This window comes from Balaenoptera ricei, chromosome 9 (genome assembly GCF_028023285.1).
Source record: "Balaenoptera ricei isolate mBalRic1 chromosome 9, mBalRic1.hap2, whole genome shotgun sequence".
Taxonomy (NCBI): Eukaryota; Metazoa; Chordata; class Mammalia; order Artiodactyla; family Balaenopteridae; genus Balaenoptera; species Balaenoptera ricei.
This window is the reverse complement of record NC_082647.1, coordinates 45,443,641-45,469,545: the sequence shown is the minus strand read 5'-3', so window position 1 is coordinate 45,469,545 and position 25,905 is coordinate 45,443,641. Positions and strand designations below refer to the sequence as shown.

The 25,905-nt window shown below is 43.5% G+C and overlaps 1 protein-coding gene across 6 annotated transcripts in view; it reads right to left on the bottom strand.

Moving 5' to 3' along the window:
* PDE1C (phosphodiesterase 1C) overlaps window positions 1-25,905 on the bottom strand; it is a 522,865-nt gene that overhangs the window by 432,786 nt on the left and 64,174 nt on the right. For all 6 annotated transcript variants that reach the window (XM_059932718.1, XM_059932721.1, XM_059932720.1 and 3 more), the window contains exon 2: window positions 590-640. In XM_059932718.1, coding sequence (XP_059788701.1) covers window positions 590-640 — 51 coding nt within the window. The remainder of the gene's footprint in view (window positions 1-589; window positions 641-25,905) is intronic.

Genomic DNA, 25,905 nt, shown 5'->3' with positions numbered 1-25,905 from the left:
AGTTACAGATTCCATCTGAGCTTCAAAATATCACCAAACTGAGGTAAAGCCAGTGGAGCTAGGCCTTAAGTCCACGCTGGGAGGTGACGATGCTTCCACACGTGTAACGGACCTTGACAACTACAAGCATTTCATAGACTCTTCTGCACTCATTCTTCAGAAAAAGCCCACCCCACAGCAAGGTACTCTGAGGGGATTCTCCAGTGCAGTGTTTCTCAAACTCAACTGTGCACAGGAATTTGGGGATTTGTTGAAATCCAGACCCTGATTCAGTAGGTCTGGGGTGAGCCTGGGGTTCTGCTTTTCTAAAAAGCCACGAGGCAATGTCGATTCTGCTGCTCCCAGGTCCACACTTCGAATAGCAAAGCCCTAGAACATGGTTTGATAAAACACAATTCTAAGGATTGAAAAGGCAATAGCAAAGAATAACTCACTGGTGATGGGGCTCAAATGGAGTAATAACCCACTGAAGACATTTCCTATATTACTCTTTTACTGGCAGTGTTTTACTGACACCTGGCAGGGTGAACCACACAGGCAAAAAGGCTCTGAAGGAGCCCAGGAAAGGAGGGAAACAAGATTTACTCACGGGAGAAGCGGGCAAGTGGTCTGGCAGTCTTATCTCCGGCTTCATTTGCAACTGGAAAAAAAAAAAAATGGAAGATACAATTAAGAGCAAGGCACGTGTGTCCATAGAATATGCCCAACCTACAGCTAATCCTCTGGATGATTCACTATTAAGCTGTTTCTGAGAGTCTTTGTAAGAGGATAAAAGCAACTTCACTCCCTCTCTTTCTATATTTCCAGTGCTGCTCTCAATGTCTAAACGAGGTCAAAAGTCTTAATCATTCTGATTAGAATAGTGAATTAAGCTGGAGACGACCTAAACAATACCTAGTTTACTGGGCTTACAGGAGTTAACTGGCTTGCACGCACTGAGTAAGAGGCGTGCACACCAGGCTCCAAAGCCAGTGCACATCCTCCTGCTTTAAGCGTCCTCTCACCGGGATGTCCTTCAGCACACAAATGCACCCCAACCACCTGACATCGGTCTGATTTTCTTGATCCATGGCGCAAAGCAAGGCAGGGATTTCAGAAGATAGTAAGGTTGGTGACTGTTAAGAAGGATATTTAAATTTAGAGTCTAACGAATAGGAGGATCGAGAAAATTGTCCAGAGAGCTGCCCTAGAAAACCTTACCCCTAATGCTTCTCAGCAGGGTCGTTCACCCTCCTCTGAAAAGCCTCTATATAATTTATCATCTTGATAGGGTCATAATTACTATCCCCTATATTTACGAACACCATCTTCATGGATAAAAAAGATATCAATTGTTAAATTGAAACACAAGTTTCATCCGCTTTAAATATCACTTTTAATGCCCATAATGACTATAAACCTTGGATGTTTTGTAGATATTTGTGATCAACTTGAATGAACATTCAAAGCAATCAATTGGAAAAATCTGTTCATTTTAGTTTAGGAAAGAACATCCAATACATATGCAGAATAAAGGAGATTGCTAATGTCATCATTAAAATCATTCTCATCTATGAGAATTTGCAGTACAGGACAAAAGAAATAACTACTTCAGAAATGTATTACATCATTTTGCAAAGAATGCAAGGAGTCAAAAAATTCCTTTCACCCTTTCAAAAGGGTGAAAATTTTTAAATTTACCATAATTTTTTAAATTAATGAATTTAATCTCAGTCTACTTCGTGCTTCTGTCATTTGCACTGCCCCACTGTCTGCACTCTTTGTATATATTACAAACAAGACATTATACAAAACAACCAGCAGGGGGAGGTGACATTGCATCCTGCTCCCATTATCTCTCACACCCCAGCATTTTGGAAAGAAAGAGAGAGAAATGGAGAGTGGAAGACAGAGAGGGAGGGGGGAGAAAGGAGCAAGACCTAGGTGGCTATTGACGTGAGTTTCCTGGCCTTGAGTTCAAACTGTTTCCTCTTTGGACACTACAGATCTCTAAAGAAAGAAATAGAGCAAGGTTATGTTTGCTGCAGAAACTGACGGGCTGCTTTTAAAGTAGGAATATGAAGACCATCGCCATTGCTGAGAACACCAGCAGGCACTAAAATGTTCAGCTTGGAGAGCTCACGTTTTCCCTGAGGGAAGAAGGAGGGGTGGTCACAACACCGTCACAGTTTCACATGCAGCCATGGCTGCTTCCTCACCCACAGGCTTTTTCCTCCCCTCCCGCCACCCTATCCAAGGGTGGGAATTGCTGACCCAGATCCAAGTCACGCCAGGAGAGGCAGGAATCAAGATCTAGGCCAGTGAGAGTTGTCTCTACCCAGAAGGAATTCGAACCCTGCTACCAGCATTATTTTCCTAAATGCAGACCCAGTGCCCCAAGGTCTCCCATGACGTCCCAACATCCACAAGACGCAATCCAGCTAACCTGACCTAGTACTGAAAACCTGGCACCGCCTAGTCTTCTCAGCTCACTGCATTTCCCAGCGCTTCCTTCAGGGCCCAGCCACACGCTCTAAATGGACAAGTCCCAAACACGCCCTACATACTCTCTGTTCCCTTTGCTACTGCTCCTTTGCCCCCTCCCCTCTACACACCCCTCCCCACTGCTTCACTCCTGCTCATCCTTTAGGATTCTGGAGGAGCCATTCATTTCTGAAAAGCTCCCCTGGCTCCCAGCATGGCTTCTGCATTCCACAGATCTCTGCCCGTGCTCCTCACTCCCCGCGCAGACCAGTGGTTCTCAAACTTCAGTGGTGAGACCAGCGGTGCCCCGCGCAGGCACCAGAGCTACCAGGAAGGTTTGTTAAAATAAATTGCAGGGTTTTTTAAAATGCAAGTTCTGATTCAGTGGGTCGGGGATGGGGCCCGAGAATCTGCATTTCTAACAAGTTTCCAGGTGATACTGAGAATGCACGTCTGGGGACCATATTTTGAGAACAGCTGCTCTAAACTATAAATTACCCCACCCAAGACAAGGATCATAACTTTTCATCTTTTTGTTTCCAATCTTTCAAACAGTGACTGGCACGCAGAATAATGCATTCAGTCAATATTTTTAGAACTGAATGAAATAGACTGAAATTGATACCAAGTGCCACAGATGGCTCCGTAGAGAGAGCCCTCAGATTGGCTTCCAGAGGACTATAAAAAGCCCCAGGTGTGTTCTGCTTGGCCCCTACAATGTCTTTAATTTTTAAACAATTAGTTGTCTGCATTTAAAAATCAAGAGGTTTCAAATATAAATGCAGATTGTCAGCTTAATAACTGAGTAACTGTCCAGACCCATGGGCCAGCAATGGGTCACCACTGAGACGCCCCCTATGGGTGAGTCCAGCTCCTGGATGTTCGGGAGGCAGCTCTTTGCTGACTGGCGTGGGCTTTCTATACCCTTGGCGTGGGTCCAGAAGGCAGGTGAACACAGGACCTCTTAAAGGTCTTAAAGAATGAAACTAAGACTCAACAGAGACCAGCACTACAAGGAGTGGTTGCGGCCAAGCTTGCTAAGCCCCTCTGTTCCGAGCCCACAAACTGCCCCGACATGTTCGATGGTCCACCAGCACAATGCTGGCCGGCTCAGACACACGGGGGCTTCTTGACCAGCAGAGGGGCCTTCCTACACTGCTGTCTGCCTTTTATTTTAAAAAAATATCTAGCAAGCTTCAACAATGAAGTAGATGTTCCATTTATCAAGTGCAATTAGAGCTTGAATTTGGCAAGATCTCATAAAAATGATTCTGTAGATTTAAGGAAAGTTAGCCATTTAAGGAAAGTTATTATGTAGATTTACCGAAAGTCATGTTGGGTATAACACGTAGACCAATATGTATTATTAATTCCATTGGTGTTGAATTGTATATCTAGGCTGCCGTGTGTATTTAGCCACAGAGAAATGAGTGGAAGGATGTGCACCAGATATATTAACAGTTATTTCTTCCGTGTGCTGGCATTTGGGGAGATTATCAGCCTTTTTTATACTTTTCTACATAAACCCAACAGTTGGATAAGCACATGCCATCCTTATAATCAGAAACAAATGTTTTTAATTAAAGGGGTAGAAAACAATTAACTATTATATATAGTTTGGGTCATTATATATGTATGTATATTTATTTATATGAAACATATTTTAGATTCAGATTTCAGAGCAGTCTTGGATCACAGAATCCAGGGGACCGTCTATCTTTAGTCCAAGGGGACTCCCTATAAGTCTCAAGAAATGAATCACCTACTCCCCTCTCCAGGGGGTTCCACACTTTCTAGGTCAGTGGTTTGCAGTCCTGGCCACATGTAAGAATCACTGGAGAAGTTTAAAAAACTCCTGATGCCCAGACCAATTAAATAGGGCCTCAGCGGGCGGGACCCAAGCATCCATACTTTCCAAGTTCCCAGATGATTCCAATGAGCAGCTAAGGCTGAGAAGCACTAACAAATGGTGTTAACTTCAGACACCTTTATCAAAGCAACATTCAGGGAGGAAGATGCCTTCAAAAATAATTACCCCCATTCAGTTCTTCTTTTCAGGATGCTATTGTTTTGTCATTAAAATCCTGAACAGAGACATGCCTCTGCTTTATGAAAAATTCAACAGTTAAGACTGCAAACATAACTATGGAGATCAATTAGTGGGCAACTCTTCACATTGTGAAGGGTTCTTTATAAAAGGATTCACCTCACATTGCCTCTAACCTTCAATACATGTGTACCGAGAGCCACCTGGGAGCTCAACACTGGGCTAAACTCTGGGAGGACTGCAACAGTCAATTTCATTCAGCTTTGACATACAAGCAAGTTAGGGAGGTAAACTATGTCTCTCAATCTGGGTTTATCCAACTGTGTTCAGCTAGGGAACTGACTTTAAGATAATGATGATGATGATATGATACAGATTCCTTGGTCCCATTCCAGACCCACTGAAATGGAATCCTGCAAGGGAAGACAAGATTCTAGAATTTAAACAACTGCCTCGAAAGCTACTTAATGTTTGAGAAGCAGCATTCTAAATGAAGTGTGCCCCTGGTATGTTTGCTTTATGTTTCCCCCCCCCCCCCCCAGAAAATTGGCCAGAAACAAATCTTAAAGATTCTCCAAAGGAGACCAGTGGGGAGAGGCAGGTGAGACAGGATGCTGAGAAAGGAAGTTAACTCAGAGCAATGAACATCCCAACCCCAACTGAGTCACAAACATTCCAGGCCATCAGAAAAAGATGGGGAGGGTGGTCCAAACAGCCAGAGTGGTGGCATGGGCAGGTACACACTGCTTTGTAACCAAAACTAGCACCAAAAACACTGCCACCCTTGTTTTGAAAACCCTGGCACCTGGGTGAGCATAAATGCAGCTGGGGTGCTGGGTGCCAGGGCAAACACACAATGAGAAAGCAGTTCCACAGGAGAGCCTTGCTTCCTGCAAGGAAATCTGCCTGGCAGGCTGGCTGGCTGCTGCTCTGCCACGAGCTCTGGGGCTTGCCAGGGACCCTCTCCAGGTGAGGTCCTTTGGGAAGCCTGCTGGCTGGAAAACCACACACAAGGGACTTCAGAGAAGAGACTGTTGGAATGAGGTTCCAGGCACCCTCCTAGCTTTTGTAGAAGGTGAAGCTCGGCATTGCTCACAGATGCTTGGCCTCACCTCACCTTGCCTTCCACTTGCAAAGACCCAAGCAAGGAAAACCGAATGGAATACTGGGGAGAGACTCCGTCCAAGATCGAGTGACAGCTTACCTAGCTGTCACCTTCTAATTAAGGCGTTCCATGACCACCTTATTAAGATCGCAGCTCCCGACCCCCCTTCTCCCTCTGCCTCATCCCCCTTCCCTGCACGATCCCTCCTGGAAGCACTTATCACCTTCTCATATGCTCTGTTCTTCATTCACTGGGTTTACTGCGTTTTCCTTCCACTACAGTCTAATCCCCACACAAGCACAGATGCTCTGCCAATGAAAAAAATACTATATCCCTAATGCCTAAATGCCTGGCACACAGCATTGAATCAATGACCAACCTCCTACCATGCAGAGTGCGGTGGGGGCCAAGAACTGGAGGCAGAATAAGAAGATGGTACAAGGACATGAACACCCACCGAGCATTTAAATGTTCTATAAGTGTTCATTCTGGGGACTCGCTGGTGGTCCAGTGGCTAAGAGTCTGCGCTCCCAATGCAGGGGGCCCAGGTTCGATCTCTGGTCAGGGAACTAGATCCCGCATGCTGCAGCTAAAGATCCCACATGCTGCAATGAAGATCCCACACACGGCAACGAAGGTCCCACATGCCACAACTAAGACCCGGCACATCCAAATAAATAAATAAATAAAATTTTTTTTTTAGAAATTTATTTATTTATTTGTTTTTATCTTTGGCTGTGTTGGGTCTTCGTTGCTGCACACTGGCATTCTCTAGTTGTGGCGAGCGGGGGCTACTCTTCATTGAGGTGCACGGGCTTCTCATTGTGGTGGTTTCTCTTGTTGGGGAGCATGGGCTCTAGGCTCACGGGCTTCAGTAGTTGTGGCACGCAGGCTCTAGAGCGCAGGCTCAGTAGCTGTGGCGCACGGGCTTAGTTGCTCCATGGCATGTGGGATCTTCCCAGGCCAGGGATCGAACTCGTGTCCCTTGCATTGGCAGGCGGATTCTTAACCACTGTGCCACCGGGGAAGCCCAATAAATATTTTTTTTAAAAAGTATCCATTCTGTCCTTCAGGAATACTTATAAAGCATTGACTAAACTGCAGATAAAGCCCTGAACAATCAGTCATGGTCCCTGCCTTCACACTGAGTAAGACTGTCATTCCCATTTGATAGACAGGGCACTGGAACTCAGAAAAGTCAGGTAACTTTTCCAAGACCACGAAGTTGTGTGTCAGAATTCCAAATCAAGGTATGCCTGGCTCCAAAGCCCAGGTTCTTTCCATTTAGCCTCTCTGCCTTCCAAGAAAGGTAGGCAGATAAGAGCTGTGCTCCAGAGAGAGCTACCCCTAGAGAAAAGTCACGCTAAGTCCTGACCCTCTACCCCATGGCTCTAGCCCCAGTGAGAGCCATGTACCAGCCTACAGAGATTGGGGGAGGTCACCTGCCTGGGGATTTCGTACCTGGCACAAGACCAGGAGGTGGTCAGCAGAGAGGGACCCTTTTGTGAGATGGTCACAGGGGCCAGGGCTCACAATAACAGGATCCAGAAGAGGAAGAATCTAGTTACAAAGAGAGGAGCTTCATTGCCACATTCACGCAAGAACCCCAGCTACCAGGTGTCTCCCTAACCCTATTAAATCTTCCACAGTTAGAAAACAGTAACAAGGGAATAGGAACTACAATCAAATTCATCTTCGCGTGAAAACAGTAGAACTCTTAAAACCAGCTCCCAGGAGGCAAGACCTATTCTCTTAACAGGGGAAGAAACTGACATTCCAAGAGATCAAGTGGCTTGTCCAAGATGAGACCAAGGCCAAGCATCAGAGTTGGAAATACCATCCATTTCTTCCGGCTCCAAGTCCAGCATTCTCAGAGAAGGGAATGTACCCCATCTCTTTAACTCCCTCATAGTGGTTTGTCAAGGGTAAAAGTAAAGGACTTGGTTTCCTTTGCCCCCATTGGGTTTAATAAGTATTGATGCTTGACAACCCCAGGATATGTTTTAAGCATAAACATATACAACTCCGACTGGCAATGGCCGAGTAGAGTACTGTGTTAGGAAGCCTTCTGATGCTGAGTCTGAGTTTAGCAAGATGTGTCTGTGATACGTTACCAAAGCCTGTCATGGGCGGGATGGGGAGAGGCTGGAGGGGGAAGGCAGGATGGGTGTGTGGGAAAATCTCTGCCAGGTTGCGTAGACCATAAAATAATAGGGCCAAAAAAATGGACAATTCACAAAGATAACTGAATTAATTAAATACTTATATAAAAATATATTACTTGACTTGCTTAAAATGAGATCTGCTATATAACTAAGGACCGGACTAAGCACTGATCGTTCATTACCTAATTTTATCTTCACAGCAACTCTCTGAGGTTATCACTATTATTTCCCTATTTTCCAGATACGGAAACTGAGTCTTTGAGAACTTAAGTAAATTCCCTGTGATGAAACAACTAGTGAATGGCAGATTGGAAACTGAATCCAGTAGCACCTTATTCCAGAGCCAGTGCTCTTAACCTGCATGCTACCCATCACACTTTTAGCATGTGAGTATCAGTACTGTTTGACGAGCCTTACTGCCAAGAAACCCAGCCCTGGCAGGAGAACCCCTTGCCTCCCCTCCACTGAGCCTCAGGTCAGAAGCACCACAGAGGGAGACACTCTGTTCTCCTGCTCCATGAACAGAACAGAGCTCTGCAGTCCAACTGGACTGTGTGCCCCAGAGACATAAAAGGCCTCGCCACCCCTCAGCCTGTTCCTTTCTCCACTTCTTTATTCAGAAATGCTTGGCATTGTCTCATTATACCTTTTGGGCCCATCTGCCTGTCAAATAGACTCCGAATCAGGCTCTTGCACAAAAGAAAATAAAACCTAGTTGTAGTGATGACTCATCAGTGCTGATAATTTGAGAGTGGAAGGGATGGTGCACCTTCCAGGCCCTTCTCTCCTGGAGTAATGGGCAAATCCTTGCAGAGGGCAAGGCTTGCCTGCCAGAGGGCAGAGTGGTTCGCCAGCTCATTCAACCCAGGGTGCGATGAAATACAGACAGAGAGGAAAATCAAATAAGTCTTTGCCAACCTGAGAAGACAGCTTGGGAAACAGATTGCCCTTTATGTTTTTTTTAAATTAATTTGAAGGAATTGGGGTCATACGAAAAAGCTCATGTAATATATTTCTTTCTTCCCTGGTCCTAATTGTATACATTTGTTTATTTATCTATATCCAACCTCACTCCACAAATTATATTTTATTTCTATTTTGCTCTGTACACCAATCCTTTATGTAACAAAGTGGGATATTAATAAAAGTGAATTTTACGTTTTTCAATCACTTCCTGGCTCCCTTTCCCTGGCCTCTCTTTCCAAGTTGCCAGGTTTCAGACTGACTTTCCAGGGCTTCCAGTTACTCAGATCAAACAATCTATTAACCTCTACTGAGCACTCACTCCCTGAGCCCCTTCCTCCCCATGTCTTGCTGGACTCAAGGATGGATACAACTGGTCCTTGGGTGGGCAGGAGTCCACTGAGACCGAAGGCCTGGCACTGAGCTTCCTGACACAGATTACTGGAGTTATTGCAATACAAATTTATTACGGTACCTGGTATTTCTGCAGAAACCACCTGGCCAAGCTACCAGGTCCTGACCTCAGGAAGCCTGAGCCCAAGTTGGGGAAACATAATATTAATACATGACATGATCTAAACTCTGCTGAATGCCAAATGAAGGGTCCTTGTTCACAGAAGGTAGAGACTGTGGTGGTCTGGAGTGAGGAGAACAGAAGGCTTCTAGGAGACCCGGGGCAGGTGAGAGCCAGGGAGGTGGAGAGGATGATGGGATCTGTTCCAGGGAGGGGGGAGAAATGTGGTACATTCAAGCCTGGGAGCAGACTGAGATGGACCAACCCTACCCTAAATCTCTCCCTTTCTCAGGCAAGAAAAGCTTTTAATTGAGGGAGGGGGTAGTAAAAAGCAGAGAAAAGAGCTCTCTCCTCTCTTGATACATTATAAAATGCCTCTCAGTGCAACTCTGCCTTCTTTCCTATTCCCATCTACAAAAGTGTTGCATCTGCAGATGGACACATGAATTTATCCAAGAGCAGATATGTCTAAACATGCTCTAAATTCAGGTGCTGGTACACCAGTCCAGAGTCAGCAGTCACTCCAAAGCACCACCACCCGACATGCACCCGGCTGCTTCCCAATGGTAACAGCCTGTGGGGCTCTGTCCAGCCCTCCTGGCTGACGCCCTGGTGACAACCACAGACCCCGGGCTGCAGGACTGCTGGCCCACAACAAGGGTGACGCCTGAGTGACCAAAGCAGTGCCCATACAGGGCCACCTTACTACTCTGGCCTCATTAAAACACCCCAGTTGAGCAAACCAGTACCACTAGCAGTTAACAAGAAACAGAAATGAACAAGATTAAAATCCAGTATCAAGCCAGCTGTTCAAACTGTTAACTAATTAAGTCCAACCCAAATAAAGCAAAGGAAATAAGTACAGAGAAGAGGAAGGAAAAACACTGTAGTGTATGAAGCCTTACTTCATGCCAGGCACTGGCAAGAACTTTACACCCATAATTTTTTATACCCATAATTTTTATTTAATTTTCACACCATCCCATGAGGTGAGTATTATTATTCCCATTTTCAGATAAGGAAACTGAGGCTTAGAAAAGTTAAATAACTTGCCCAAATCAGGTCTAGTAAATGGGAAAGCTGGAACTGAACCCAGTTCTGTGAGCCCTTTTCTTTTCTTGACAGTTCACAGGACTGGAACTGGTCCAGCTCCACATGTCCTGCTTAGACCCCCTGCAACATCCCAAACAAGGGCAGGTCCAGCTCATGCCTGGACTGCCCCTACAGATGGCAGCTCAGCCCCTGTGGAGATAGGCCCCCCTTCACCTCTAATTAGTTCTGCAACCTTAGCAAGGTCTTCTTCATGATTATGGAATCCTTCTGAAGGTCTTCCTTCTGCCCTCACAGAACAAGCCTGATTCCCATTCCTCCTCAGGGTCCTTCCAACATTTGATGACAACGATCATGGCCTCAGCCCTTTGAGCCCCCTCTTCTCCAGACTGACAAGCCCCATTCACTCCTCATTTGACAAAAATATCCCAAACCCTTTACCCACAAAAGTAAAATCACTTAAATCATTGCCAAAAGAAAAGAGAGATGTTTTTATTTTAAATAAGCCTCAGCAACCCACTGGTTAACATTCACTTCCACAATGATCTCCAGGCGAAGCCAAATCTCCACCTCCTCAGCCAAGCCTCTTTTTTTTGCTTGATTCTCAGGAGATACACAGGGCGCCTGGGAACCTTCTCCTGCATTGTACATTCAGGAGCCATCCAAAGGGACTGAATTTTCCAGAAGGTTGCCTTCCAAAACACTGCATCTCAGACTTCCCCAGGCATGAAAACCACTTGGGGATCCTGTTAAACTGCAGATTCTGTCTCAGTCGGTTTCGGGTGGGGCCTGCGATTCTGCATCTCAAACGAGCTCCCAGGTGGTGCTGATGGTACTGGTCCAGAAGCAAGGTGTTGAAGGATGTAACCCACCTTGAAAAGGAACAGCCAAGGACAGTTTCTAAGAGCTCCCTGACAAGCTCCTGGGTGGTTTTGAAAATGCACAACTATTGAATTCAATGTCCAATTCCCTTGGTTTCTTTCAGCCATGCTGTGAGAAAGAACAGTTACCAGTACGACTTTGAAACCTACTTGAGGATAGATGCTGAGAGGGTGTGCATGTGAGAAGGAGGGTCCAAGCAGAGAGGGCAAGGGAAACGCACCCCCCTCCGCAGGCATTAAATAGAACAGCTGACCTAGAAGATCACTGCCCACCCTGGCCAAGCCACCAGCAGGGTGCAAAGCCCGAAACAAACAAGGAGGTCCTCAGACCTGGGGTACGAGTCAACCACACAGCCACAACTAACCAGAGCTGCTCCATTTCTCTCCAAGCACCTCACAGTAAGTTCAGCTCATGAGAGCCAATGTGCCCAGGCACAAGTGCAAGCACACACCACACACCACACACACACACACACACACACACCCTAAACATTGCTCAGACATGCACTGCCAGCACTGTTACATCCAGCACCATAAATCACCGCATCATTACCAGCTGCCTGCAGGCTGAACAGATCAAATGCATCCAATGAATAAAACTAGTGCACAAGTATCTACTGTATAGCACAGAAAGACCCTGTAAATAAATGAATGTGGCTGAACACCAGAACACTGAATTCTGTTGGGGAAACGTGATATCGGCCTCTAAGACGGCTCCCAGTGAGCCTCACCTCCTAATGCTCACACCCTTGTGTGCTCCCTTCTCACACTGAGTCAGTAGTAAACCAGGGACCAGCAAAATACTGGGGTAGGGATGGTGTATGACTTCCAAGTCCTGGTCATAGAAACATTGCTACTCACACCTTGCTCTCTCTTGGATCCCTTCTCTGGGGAAACCAGGCAGCCATGCTGTGAAGACACTCAAGCCGCCCTGTGGAGAGGTCCACATGGTGAAGAGCTGAGGCCTCCCACCAAAAGCCAACGTCAACTTGCCAGTCATGTGAGCGGCCATATGGAAACAGGTCCTCCAGGCCTAGTCAAGGCTTCAGATGAATGCAGCCCCAGCTGACATCTTGAATGTGACTTCATGAGAGACCCTGAGCCAAAACCCACCTAGCTAATCTGATTCTAGATTCTTGACCCACAGAACTGAGTGAAATATGTGTTCATTGTTGCTTTCAGCTACTAAGCTGCAGCGTAATTTGTTACTCAGCAATAGATAACTGATACGGGAAAGGACTAGAGAACCTTCAGAGAACTTTGGGCTTTGAAGAACAAGGAGGATTTCACCAGGCCCAGAAGAGACAAACACTGTATTTCCTGCAGAGGGGAAAAAATAAGGAAAGGCATGGAGAGTGCATGTGTGTTTTGGAAATGGGAGAGCATCTCAGATGGCCAGAGTGCAAGGTACCAGGAATGATACTGAAAAGGTAGGTTGGGGCTGGGTCCTGACGGTCCTTGAATATTAAACTAAAGGGTCTGAACTCTTTAGAGGTGGGAATAATAATTATTTACATCTTATAAGTGAAGCAATTGAAGCTCAGAAAGGTTAAGGAATTTGTCCAAGGGCACCTGCCTTCTTTTTGTATCCTTGCGTGGATGAGAGACAGGGGTGGGGAAAGGAGGGCTAGCTCTCTTCCTCTTCATATAACGACACTAATTCCATCACGGGGGCTACACTCTCATGACCTAATTACCTCTCAAAGGCCCCACCTCCAAATACCATCACATTCATTGATTCATATCAATTGGGAGGGGGGCGGGGACAAAAGTAGCAGTCCTGAAACTCAAAGGCAGGAGGAACTAACACCAGAGTCGGTGCTCTTACCAACACCTCTGTGTTAAGAGAGCTCCATGACTCCAACCAGGGGCCACAGCAGCCTCCACCCCAGCTCTGCTGACTCAGTGGGCGACCAGTGCTTCTGCCCTACCTGCCGGGAGGAGCAGGACGAGGCATGAACTGCCTGTGTGTCTCGCTTGCCCTGCCCATGCAGAGGGCTCTCCAGGGTACCCCCAGGCCAGGCAAGAACTCCTTGCAGTCTGTGCCACTCGTCCTTTCTGGCCCAGCTCTCCTGAGCCTCCCCACTGCCTCGCAATAGTGACGCCACTCTATGCCCCAGGTAACTGCCCTGCCGCTGGGGGCAAACCAAGGCAACACTCCAAGGCATCTTGGAATGAACTCCCAAGACAGCATCAGAAGCTGAGGCAAACTGACAGAATGTGATTCCAAGCTCCAAACCCACCTTGGAAACACTAAGCCACCACCTGCTGCTCTTTTGGGAGGAGGAGGTGTTTGGGCCCTGAAGACTACATCCCAGGAAGACTAGTCCTTGAAAAAGAAAAGGGAAATTTATATTTCCAGAGCAACTATTCTATACGAGCCCTGGGCTTTTTACACACAATTCTATCCTCACCACTACCCTGTGAGATAGACATCGTATCTTCTTTTTCCAGATGAGCAAACAGAGTTCCAAAGAGGTTGAGTAACTTGCCCAAGGACACAGACAGCTGTTGTGTACAGCTGGCCAGGTTGGGCACTGCACAACTCTAGGAAGCACAAGTCACATCATAGTCACTGTAGATTTATATATTTGTCATGAAAATCTTCCAGCAGAAAGTGACTTTAGAAATCTTTTTCTAATCTGCACAAAGGCTCATATGAGTCAGCAATGGTTCTACTAGATAACCACCACCTTGCTGGTAGGTGGGGATTTGACCCTATGTATGTCTGACTCCAAAGCCCTTGCTCTTTCCCCCGGATGTCTATACCTTCCTTAGGATAACTCCAAGCATTTCCATATCTTCACAGTTCAACTGGCAGAGATGGAGTCATAGACCTCAAGACCATCTCAGCTGCAAAAAATGTTGACAATCAATAATCTACCTCAAAACTTTCCTTCTGCATTGAAAGAATACAAGGCCCAGAGAGGGGAAGTGAGCTGCCCAAGATCACACAGCTAGCTATGACACAGCTGGGACTTGCATCTTGTGCAACTAAAGGCAGGTCCAGCCCTGATACAAAGTTGTTCTAAGCACAACCACAGATGATCAGAGCTAGATTATCTAGGCTAGAGTCTCAACTTCTTGCATCAGAATCACTTTTTTTTGTAGGTGGAGGCAGTGAGTGAATGGTCTTAGCGGGTATCCCTTACCAGACAACTTTCTAAAGTCCAAGCTTAAGAACAAAGGAGGTTGGAGGGAAGGGGGAGCTGAAGGGGCCACAGCTCAGAAGCCTCTCCAGCATAGGCAAGAAGTACATTCCTCTGTAGGCCTGCCAGGTCCTGGGAGGGAAACTGTTGCTAAGTGGAAGCTTCCGGGCCCTCCCCAATGGTTTTCAAGGCAGTAGGCATCCACCTTGAAGGGAGAACTCAGACTCTGCACAGGCCTCCCTGGGAGCCCCTAAAAACCATGGTGACGGTCCCCAAGCAGCAACTCAGTTCTGTCTGGGCTCCAGCCAGCATGACAGGAGCCAAGGGAGAAAGAACACAGGTAGGAAATCTGAGCACTTAATTTCCTATTCCGTGGAAGATGCCAATTAAAACGCTTCACCCTTCTGAGGCTGCTTTCAGCCCTGCTCCTGTTGGTGCCTCATTAACAGCCCCTTCCAGATGCCCTAAGGCCCACCCAGCTTCCTTCCCAGACAGTGGAGCCCAAGAATCCCCAAGGTAAGCTAAACAGCATGATGGCCTTAAAAACCTCTAGAACCATGGAGACTCCCCCTGGACACTGAAGCTTAGGGAGCCAGCGTGACCTGCTCGAAATCACTGAGCTGGTCCTTCCTGGCTCAACAGCATTCACGAGATGACATTTTAGACATCACTGAACACAGTCACGCCCATCTTCCATGAAGCTGGCCCATCCATTCTTTGCTTGAGTCACTGACACTGACCCAGCACACAGCTAGTTAGGAACCAGGCAGGAAGAAGATCCAGGACTCCAGGCTCCCAGGTTCCACACCTTGCACACAGCCCAGGAGGGAAGAGACTAGTGAGTTACCTGCAAACTGATGCTGGAAGAAGCTTTTATGTAACTCCTAGAACAAGGGCCTAGTGACCACTAACAGTTCTCTCTGCACAGCTGTCTTCTAGTTTAGCATGCTTCCATTACACTTAAGAGTCCAATTTTTATAAAGTAGGAAGACCAGCTTACCTTTTCACAGGGGCAAAGTAAATCTTAAAGCCAGCATGTGGGGATAATTATTTAAAAGAGAAATACATTGAAAGAGTATGGGAAAGTTTAATATTTTCATGTTACTAACATAAACATGCACATAGGTGAAATAATAGTAAAAAACACCAGAGCCAACACCAGTTAGTAAACTGAAAGCAAAACTGTTTTTTATAATACAGCTTAAACAAATTCGGCTTATCACAGAGGTGTAAGAATAATATTAGAGAATCTATTAATCTTATAATTTAGCATACTAAGAAATTATAGAAGAAAACAAAAATACCATATCCATAGATGTAGGAAGAGTCTTTGAAAAAAATCAAAGAATACTTATTCATGAATAAAAGAACAGAATAAACAACAAGGTCCTACTGTATAGCACAGGAAACTATATTCAATATCCTGAGATAAACCATAATGGAAAAAAGAATATGTATATATATATATGTATAACCGAGTCACTTTGCCGTACAGCAGAAATTAACACAACATTGTAAATCAACTATACTTCAATTTTTTAAAATGAATAAAAGAACACAAACAAAAACAAAATAAAAATGATGATCCAGCAATTCCACTCCTAGGTATATACCCAAAAGAACTGAAAGCCAGGATTCAAAGTGATACTTGTATACCAATGTTCACAGTAGCATTATTTACAATAGCCAAAAAATGGAAACAACCCAAATGTCCATCAACAGATGAATAAATAAACAAAATGTAGTACACCCATATAGTGGAACATTTTTCATTCATAAAAAGGAATGGAATTCTGATATTGATACATGCTACAACATGTATATACCTTGAAAGCATTATGCTAAGTAATATAAGCCAGACACAAAAGGACAAATGTTGTATGATTCTACTTATATGAGATACCCAGAATGGGCAAATTCATAGAGATAGAGAGCAGAATAGAGGTTACCAGGGAGTGGAGGGAGCAGGGAATGGGGAGTTATTATATAATGGGTACAATTTCTGTTTGGGCTGATGAAAGAGTTCTGGAAATAGATGGTAGTGATGGTTGTACAACATTGGGAATGTACTTAATGCCACTAAGTTATAAACTTAAAAATGGTTAAAATGGTAAATTTTATGTTATATAAATTTTACCATAATTTTTAAAAAACCCAATAGTAGGAAAAGAAAAAACACGATTAAAAACTGGGCAAAAACATAGCCACTTCACCAAAAAATATATACAGTAGGCTTAAAAAGCACATAAAAAGATGATCAACATGATTAGCCATTAGAGAAGTACAAATTAAAACCACTATGAGATATCACTACACACTTCTTAGGACAAATAAGATGGCTAAAATAAAAAACTTTGACAATATGAAGTGCTAGCGAAAGTGCAGAGCAACTGAAACTCTCAAACATGGTGAGAATGCAAACTGGTACAGCCACTCTGGAAAATAACCTGGCACCTCCTTACAAAGTTCCACATACACTTAAGTATTTATCTAAAGAAATGAAAATTTAGGCCACACAAAAACCTATATACAAATGTTTATGGCAGCTCTACTCATAATCATCAAAACCCAGAAACAACCCATATGCCCTTCAGTGAGTAAAGAGACAGACTGTGGTACCTCCACGCAATGGGTTACTGCTCAGCCACACAACAAACTTCTGATATTTGCAACTTGGATGAATCTCACAGGCATTAGGCCAAATGAAAAAAGTCTCAAAGGTTATATACTGTAAGATTCCAATCATGTATCATTCTTGAAAAGAATAAAATTATAGTGACAGAGAAGAGATTAGTGGTTGCCAGACGTTAGAGCTGGAGAGAGGGTTTAAAGAATAGCATGAGGGAGGTATTTGGGACGCTAGAACTGTTCTATAAACTCGCTGGCAGTGCTTATACAAATCTAAGCATAAGTTAAAATATTTAGGGGCTTCCCTGGTGGCGCAGTGGTTAAGAATCCGCCTGCCAATGCAGGGGACACGGGTTCGAGCCCTGGTCTGGGAAGATCCCACATGCCGCGGAGCAACTGGGCCCGTGAGCCACAATTACTGAGCCTGCGCGTCTGGAGCCTGTGCTCCCCAACAAGAGAGGCCGCGATAGTGAGAGGCCCGCGCAACGCGATGAAGAGTGGCCCCCATTTGCCGCAACTGGAGAAAGCCCTCGCACAGAAACGAAGACCCAACACAGCCATAAATAAATAAATAAATAAATAAAAATTTAAAAAAAAAAAAGAACAGCCTTTGTTTAAAAAAAAAAAAAAAATTTAGAACCATACACCAGAAAAAATTCTATGTTAAAAAATAAAATTCAAAACAAAACAAAACAAAACTCTCTCAGCAAACTAAAATTATAAGGATACTTCCTTAATCTGATAAAAAGAACCTACCAGACAACTAGAGAAAACTTCTCCTTAGTGGTGAAAAATGAGAAAGATTCTCTTTAAAGTCAGGAATGAAGTAAAGAGGCCCGTTATCACCACTTCTGCTCAACCAGGAGTCCTAACCAGCAGAGGTTATAATTTTCACCTAGGAAATCCAAGAAAATTCACAGGCAAATAATTATAATTAACAAGAGAGTTAAGCAAAGTTGCTGGATTTAAGGTTAACAATAAGAATCTATTTGCACTGGCTTCCTTTACACCAGCAATGTACAATTAGGAAGTGTAATTTTTCAAATGATATCCTCTACAACAGCAATAAAAATTTACAAAGTGCCAAGGAATAAATCTAGCTGAACAATCAAGATCATTATGGAGAAAATTATAAAATGTTATTAAAAGATATTAAAGAAGGCCAGATCTTTGCCATGAATGGGAAGACTCAACAGCATAAAGATGTCAATTCTCTCCAAATAAAAGTATACGTTTTAACTGAATAAGTATTCATAAAGCATTTAGAACAGTGCCTGGCACATAATAAGTGATATATAACTGTTGTTAAACAAATAAATCAAAATTCCACCAAGGCTTTCCATGGAACTTGACAAGCTTGTTGTAAAAATTTTTAAGGCAGAACAATGGTCCAAAAATAGCCAAAGCAATCCTGAAGAACAGAGGTGGGAAGAAGGATAATTCTCATTCTATTAGACATTAGCACTTAATTATGAAGTCATTAAGAATGTTTTAATTAGCCCCGGAGCAGACACACAGAGTAATGGAACAGAATAAAGAGTCCTGGAATATTTGCTATATGAAAACTTGATATATAAGAGAAAAAGCATTATAAATTAGTGGATGCTGGAACTGTTCATTACCCTTACTGGAGAAGAAATAAAGTCCTAATTCACACCATGTACAACTTTCAACTCAAGGTAGAATAAAGACCTATATTTGAAAAGCAAAACTTTCAAAAGAAAGTATTATTTCCTCAGGGTAGGAAAAGATTTCTTAAGCAAGATGCAAAAATCACAAACCATAAAACAAAAGATTAAAAAGTAAACAAAGTGTTTTAAAACTTCTGTGTTTCAAAAGATTCCATAAATAAAGGGTAATATAAACCATGGAGTAGAATATATTTATAACAAATAACCAACAGAGTGCTAGTATCCAAAATACATAAAGAACTCTAATAAATCAATATAAAAGCAACAAATAATATAATTTTTAAAATTATATACGTTTATATAAACAGGCAACTCACAAAGAGAAAACCAAAATAGTTAATAACTATAAAATGATGCTCAAATTCAATTATAATCAGGGAAATAAAAATTAACACAATGAGATATCACCAGATTAAGCATAGTGATAGTCTCTAGAGACAGGGAAAAATGAGGCCAGGAAGGGGTTCACAGAGGGCTATAACTATACGTGTAAATGTGACAGTTATTAGACCTATTCATAAATGTTTGAGTTCCCCTCCTCCGAGTACACAGTAGGATTGCACTTCCCCACCCTGTTAAGCTAGGCAAGTATGTGTGATTTGCTTCTGCCAAGCAAGTGTATGCAGAGGTGTCACTTGTAGGTAGAAACCTTTGAGTCAGTATGCAATCTGTCATCTCTCTTTCCCTTTGTGTGACTGACAACAATGCTCTCAGCCTGGACCCTGGACTGGGCCTCTGCCAGCCCATGAATGGACTTGCAACATGACTACTTGTTTATCAATTTGTCTTAAGCCACTTAAATGTGAGAGCTGCGATGCTTTGTAACCACCTAGAGGGATGGGTTAGGGAGGGTGGGAGGGAGATGCAAGAGGGAGGGGATATGGGGATATATGTATACGCATAGCTGACTCACTTTGTTATACAAGCAGAAACTAACACACAATTGTAAAGCAATTATACTCCAATAAAGATGTTAAATAAATAAATAAATAAATAAAAATAAATGTGAGAGCTGTTTGTTACAGCAGCATTAACTAGCTCCCTGATTTCATGCTCCCTGATTTCAAACTCTACTACAAAGTTATAGTAATCAAAACAGTATGGTACTGGCACAAAAACAGACACAGATCAATGGAACAGAATAGACAGCCCAGAAATAAACTCATGCTTATAGGGTCAATTAATCTATGAAAAGGAGAATTGGGAGACTGGGATTGACATATATACTCTACTATGTATAAAATAAATAACTAATGAGAACCTTCTGTATAGCACAGGGAACTCTACTCAGTGCTCTGTGGTGACCCAAATGGGAAGGAAATCTAAAAAAGAGGGGATACATGTATATGTATAACTGATTCACTTTGCTGTAGAGCAGAAACTAACACAACATTGTAAAGCAACTATACTCCAATAAAAATTAATTTTTTTTTAATCTCCAAAAAGAGGTAAGAGTATATGATGGGGAAAAGACAGCCTCTTCAATAAATGGTGTTTCCTCTTCAATAAAAGTTGAGGACACTCAACTTTTGCAACATGCAAAAGAATCAAACTGGAGTACTTTATCACATTATATACAAAAATAAACTCAAAATGGATTAGACTTTAATGTATTTGCAAATGATATATCCAATAAGGACTTAATCCAAAATATACAAAGAATTCATACCACCCAACAAAAAAAAAAAAAAAAAAAACTTGATTAAAAAATGAGTAGAGAACCTGAAGAAACATTTTTCCAAAGAAGACCACCTGGCCAACAGGCACATGAAAAGATGCTCGATATACCAATCATCAGGAAAATGCAAATCAAAACCACAAGGTACCTCCTCATACCTGTCAGAATGGCTATCATCAAAAAGGCAACAACTAACAAGTATTGGCAAGGATGAGAAGAAAAGGGAACCCTCGTGCACTGTTGGTGAGAATGTAACTTGGTGCAGGCACTATGGAAAACAATAAGGGGGTCCCTCAAAAAATTATAAATAGGGCTGCCCTGGTGGCACAGTGGTTAAGGATCAGCCTGCCAATGCAGGGGACATGGGTTTGAGCCCTGGTCCGGGAAGATCCCACATGCCACAGAGCAACAAAGCCCGTGTGCCACAACTATTGAGCCTGCGCTCTAGAGCCCACGAGCCACAACTACTGAGCCTGTGAGCCACAACTACTGAAGCCCACGCACCTAGAGCCCGTGCTCCACAACAAGAGAAGCCACCGCAATAAGATGCCCGTGCACTGCAACAAAGAGTAGCCCCCACTCACCACAACTAGAGAAAGCCTGCGTGCAGCAACGAAGACCCGACACAGCCAAAAATAAAAATAAAGAAAAGAAAAGAAAAGAAAAAGAAAATTTGAGTTTAAAAAAAAATTATAAATAGAACTACCATGTGACCCAGCAATTTCACTTCTGGGTATTTACCCAAAGAAAACAAAAAACACTAATTTGAAAAGATATATGCACCCCAATGTTCACTGCAGCACTATTTACAATAGCCAAGATATGGGAGGAACTTCAGTGTCCATCAACAGATGAATAGATAAAGAAGATGTGGTATATATATACAACAGAATATTATTCAGCCAACAAAAAAATGAAATCTTGCCATTTGTGACAACATGGATGTATCTAGAGTGTATTTTGCTAAGTGAAATAAGACAGAGAAAGACAAATACCATATGATTTCACTATTTGTGGAATCTAAAAAACAAAACAAACAAACAAAATGAAAATAATCTCATAAATGCAGAGAACAAACATGAGGTTGCCAGAAGGGAGGGAGGTCAGGAATGGTAGAAATTAGGTGAAGGGGATTAAGAGGTATAAACCTCCAGCTATAAAATAAATAAGCCATGGGGATGAAATATACAGCATAAGAAATAAGGTCAATAATATTGTAATAACTTTGTATGGGGACAGATGGTTATCAGACTTACCGTGGTTATCACTTCATAATGAATGCAAATGTCAAATCACTATGTAGTTCACCTGAAGCAAACATAATACTACATGTCAACTATATTTCAATTGAAAAAAAGAGAAAACTGAGTCAGCATGTATAAAAATTATGCTGAGAAATTTTTCTACCAAGGAGATCCAAGAAATGGGGCAATCACTGGAGAATGTTATGTTCACACAGGATTTCTTTCTTTCTTTTTAAGACAGAAGCTTTTAGAGCATGTTTGCATGCTAGTGAGAATGACCCCATGGAAAGAGAAAAATTGATGAAGAAATGGAGGAGAATTACTGTGAGCAAAGTTCCTGAGAAGGTGAGAGGATACAGGGTCCACTGCACAAGTGGAGATGTTGGCCTTAGACACAGCCCATGTGCTGTACCAGGAGAGAGTACGTGGGGAGAAACAGCAGGTGTAGGATATAAATGCAGAGTCTATGAGTACAAATGCAGGAGGGTGGAAGACGTGGCAATGGGAGCATGTGGAAGTTCTCTTCTGATTGCTTCTATTTTCTCAGGGAAATAAGAGGCAAGGTCATCAGTAGAGAATGAGGAGGAGATAGAGTGAAAATTTTGAGGAGAGAAGAGAGTATATAAAACAGTTGTCTCTCACAGTGGGAGAAGGTATTAAGATTTGCCAGGAAGTATAAGCATCCAATATGAGATTCATTCATGGTCATGAATTTTTCTTACTGAGGTATAACTGTTGTATAATATTATATGTTTCAGGTATACAACAGAGTGATTCACAATTTTTAAAGGTTATATTCCATTTATAGTGATTATAAAATAGTGGCTACATTCCCTGTGTTGTACTATATATCCTTGTAGCTTATTTATTTCATACATAGTAGTTTGTACTTCTTAAGCTCCTACTCCTATCGCCTGCCCCTTCCCTCTCCTCACTAGTAAACCACTAGTTTGTTCTCTATATCTGTGAGTCTATTTCATTTTTGTTATGCTCACTAGTTTGTTTTATTTTTTAGATTCCATATATAAGTGATATCATACAGTATTTGTCTTTGTCTGACTTATTTCACTTGGCATAATACCCTCCAAGTCCATCTCGTGGTCATGAATTTTTAAACAAGACAGTCAACCTGGTTATATGTTCTTCTCAGCCACATTCAGCTGCCAGAGAGCAGGCGGAGGGTTGCTGGCTTACCTGGCTATGGGGTTGTGCTAGGCAAGTAAAATAGAGCGTAAGTAGAAACGGTAGGCAAAGGAGTGATTATAATGGTGGCCCGTGGAAATGAGATGGGTAAGAAGGAAACTGATGATCTGACAGGGGCAATGGCCAGTGAAAAGAAAGTAGGTTCAATAGTTTGGAGTTGCCAGGGGGCTGAATAACTGTTGGAGGTGGGCTTCTAGAAGGAATGATCTGGAAGGAAGGAAAGGATCAGTCAACGAGTGGGATATTGTTAATGAAACTATGGGTTGGGGGTGGAGAGTACAATGATTGGTAGCAACAAAGTCTGGGGTATACCCAAGGGAATGAGTGGCTGAGAAAGGACAAGATCATTCAAGGTGAGGAAATAAATTAATAGAGATCGAGGATCACCTACTTGTTATCTCAAAACCACCAAAAACTGTGACAAGAGTAGTGAATCAGGTACAGAAGTCTGCAAGGAATGACTAGAGAGGGTTTATAGATGACTATAATGAGGAAGAGTGGTAGACAGTACCAACTGAGGAAGGAGCCTCAAAAGACCTGGGGGCTTCTCAGGAGGAGGCAAGAACAACGGCCTGAAGTGGCCATGAGGAGTGAGAAGTTCACGTACACGCCGCTGAGCCTGGTGGGCACGGGAGAATAAAACCGCCAGTGGAAGCAATGTCCTCAGAAGACAGCCCAGTTTAAATTGGAGCAAAAAAGGTAAAGTGGTCATTCAAAGAAAAGACTGAGGACACAGGGGATTTTACTGATAAGATACTGAGGGTTCCATAGGGCCCTGTGGAAGGTTTAAGGGAACAGGGAGAAGAGAGAGATTTAGTTCAGTTAAAAGATACAAGAGCCATATGGAGATGAGTGTCCAGGAGATGGTGATGGATGACCCGGAGTCTTGACTTCCTGGAGTGCCTGATACAAATGAGTTACTCCCAATGGACAACTAGGGAGAGATGGTCTATTGGGCAGACTGGGGTGGGAAGGTGGGGGGGACAGTTAGGAGGAGGGAGAGTGGGGCTTGCCTGGATCACATGGGCACTACACACCCTTGCGCAGTGAACACATGCATGATGTATATTTTTAGGGAAATGGCTCCAAGACAAATAGCTTTTTACATATGAATGCTGTAAGGGGCGGCCCCACGCACAGGCAGTGCCTGTCTTCCTGGGTTGACGTGCACAGACTACTTACAAGGCAGGGAGAACAAGGAACACTCAGATTAGCCCTTTGAGTCCTTAAATATCAGCAGCTTGGGGTGATGTTTTTGAGTGGGAGGAAGCTGATGACACTAGTTTAAAATGGAATGTGGAAATCATCTGTGGTTTTCAATGAGTCACACTTTCCTTGACCCACCTGTCACGGGAACTGGCTCTGGGTGGACTTAAAATCGTTCAAACTGCACATCAGAAATAACAAAACACTGTATGTCAATTGTACCTCAATAAAACTGGAAGAAAAAAACAAAAATAAAACAAACAAACAAAATAACAAAACAGTCCTCCTCCATCACACAGATCAGCAGGAAAGTCGGGTCTTCAAGAACATTGTGGTTGGGGGTAGAGTTGGTGATAGTGGGGCCTGGAAAAGTCCTTCTAATAATCAACAGCTGAAGGTAAGAGTTAGCAGGCCTGGGTTCAAATCCTGCCTCTTTCCTGGGGGAAGTCATTTCTCCAAGTTTTAGTTCCTCTCCATGTAAATATAGGGGATAATGATATTCACATTTGAGAGTAGCTGTGAAGAGAAAGTCTACTGAGCTCTTAGGACTAAATCAGTTCTAGTTTTCTTTATCACCTTCTTTCCCAGAAAGAAACACTGAAATCCGGGACATACAGACCTGAGTAAGAGGACAAGAAAATATCAGTGTTCCTGATCAGGAAGCACACTTAGCCACAAGAGTTTCTGAACTGGCTGTAGAACGAAGCACGTCTCAAAAGCCTTCAAGATGAGGATTTACGTGTCAGTGGGTTTCCAAGGAGATAAATTTTACAAAAGCTACTATGAGACTCACTTCCTCTACAAAAACAAGATAACATCACGCTCCTGCTCTCCGAGAGCCCTTTCTACATTCTGACCATCGATGGAGATGTAGGTGGAGAAGGCCTAGAAGCAGGATGCGAAGGCAACACCTCCACGCCCAGTTTGTGGAATGAATGAATGAATGAATGAATGCTGTGTTTTTCCTTCACGCAGAGATGGGGGGAAGAGAAAGGAGAAGGACATGTAAAAGTAGCCACATGGGGCCCCAGGCAGGAGCACAGAGGCAGGAGGCACAAGTAGTAGTGCTAGATAACAAGAAACAAGACAAGAGCCCAGACTGGTTCTTAAAGCTTCCAGTGCAGTTGAAGGCCATGCAGTCATGCAGCCAAAAATCACACGTGGAAGCGGGCCTCCAGAGCACACTCAATATTCCAGAACCTACTGCCCTGACCTGGGCCAGTCCTGCACTGAAGCAGCATTCTGACAGCAGGTGTCTGTGAGCCCTGACATTGAACGTGGGAAATGGAGTCCACTTTAGTTCTTTTTCCTTTGTGGGTGTTCACTATTTCTACCTAATCACTGGCTCCCTCAGCCTGGGGCACTGTTTTCCAATGAGCATTCTATGGAATACCAACACTGCAAGACAGTCCATGCAGGAAGGGTGTCTTCCCACCAAACAGACCTAAGCTAAAGATTTGGACTCTGCAAAAGCGAGGAGACTCTGAACTCCTTCATCCCACAAATAAATGGGAAGAGTGCAAAGATTCTTTAAAAGATGTTGGCATCATGAAAGAGGAACAGACAAGATGCTCCAGGACTTTAGAAGAGGGGAAGGTTGACAATTTTGCTGAACCGAGAATATTCTTAGAAGGAAGGCATCGTGAAGACCATCTCAATTTTAAGGTTTCTCTTTGATTGTCACATGAGTATCTAGGGCCATTAACCAACCTCACTGTGAGGATAGGTACTTTATACCTGTGCCTCAAAACTACCATTTTGGGCTTCCCTGGTGGCGCAGTGGTTGGGAGTCTGCCTGCCAATGCAGGGGACACGGGTTCGAGCCCTGGTCTGGGAGGATCCCACATGCCGTGGAGCGACTGGGCCCGTGAGCCACAACTACTGAGCCTGTGCGTCTGGAGCCTGTGCTCCGCAACAA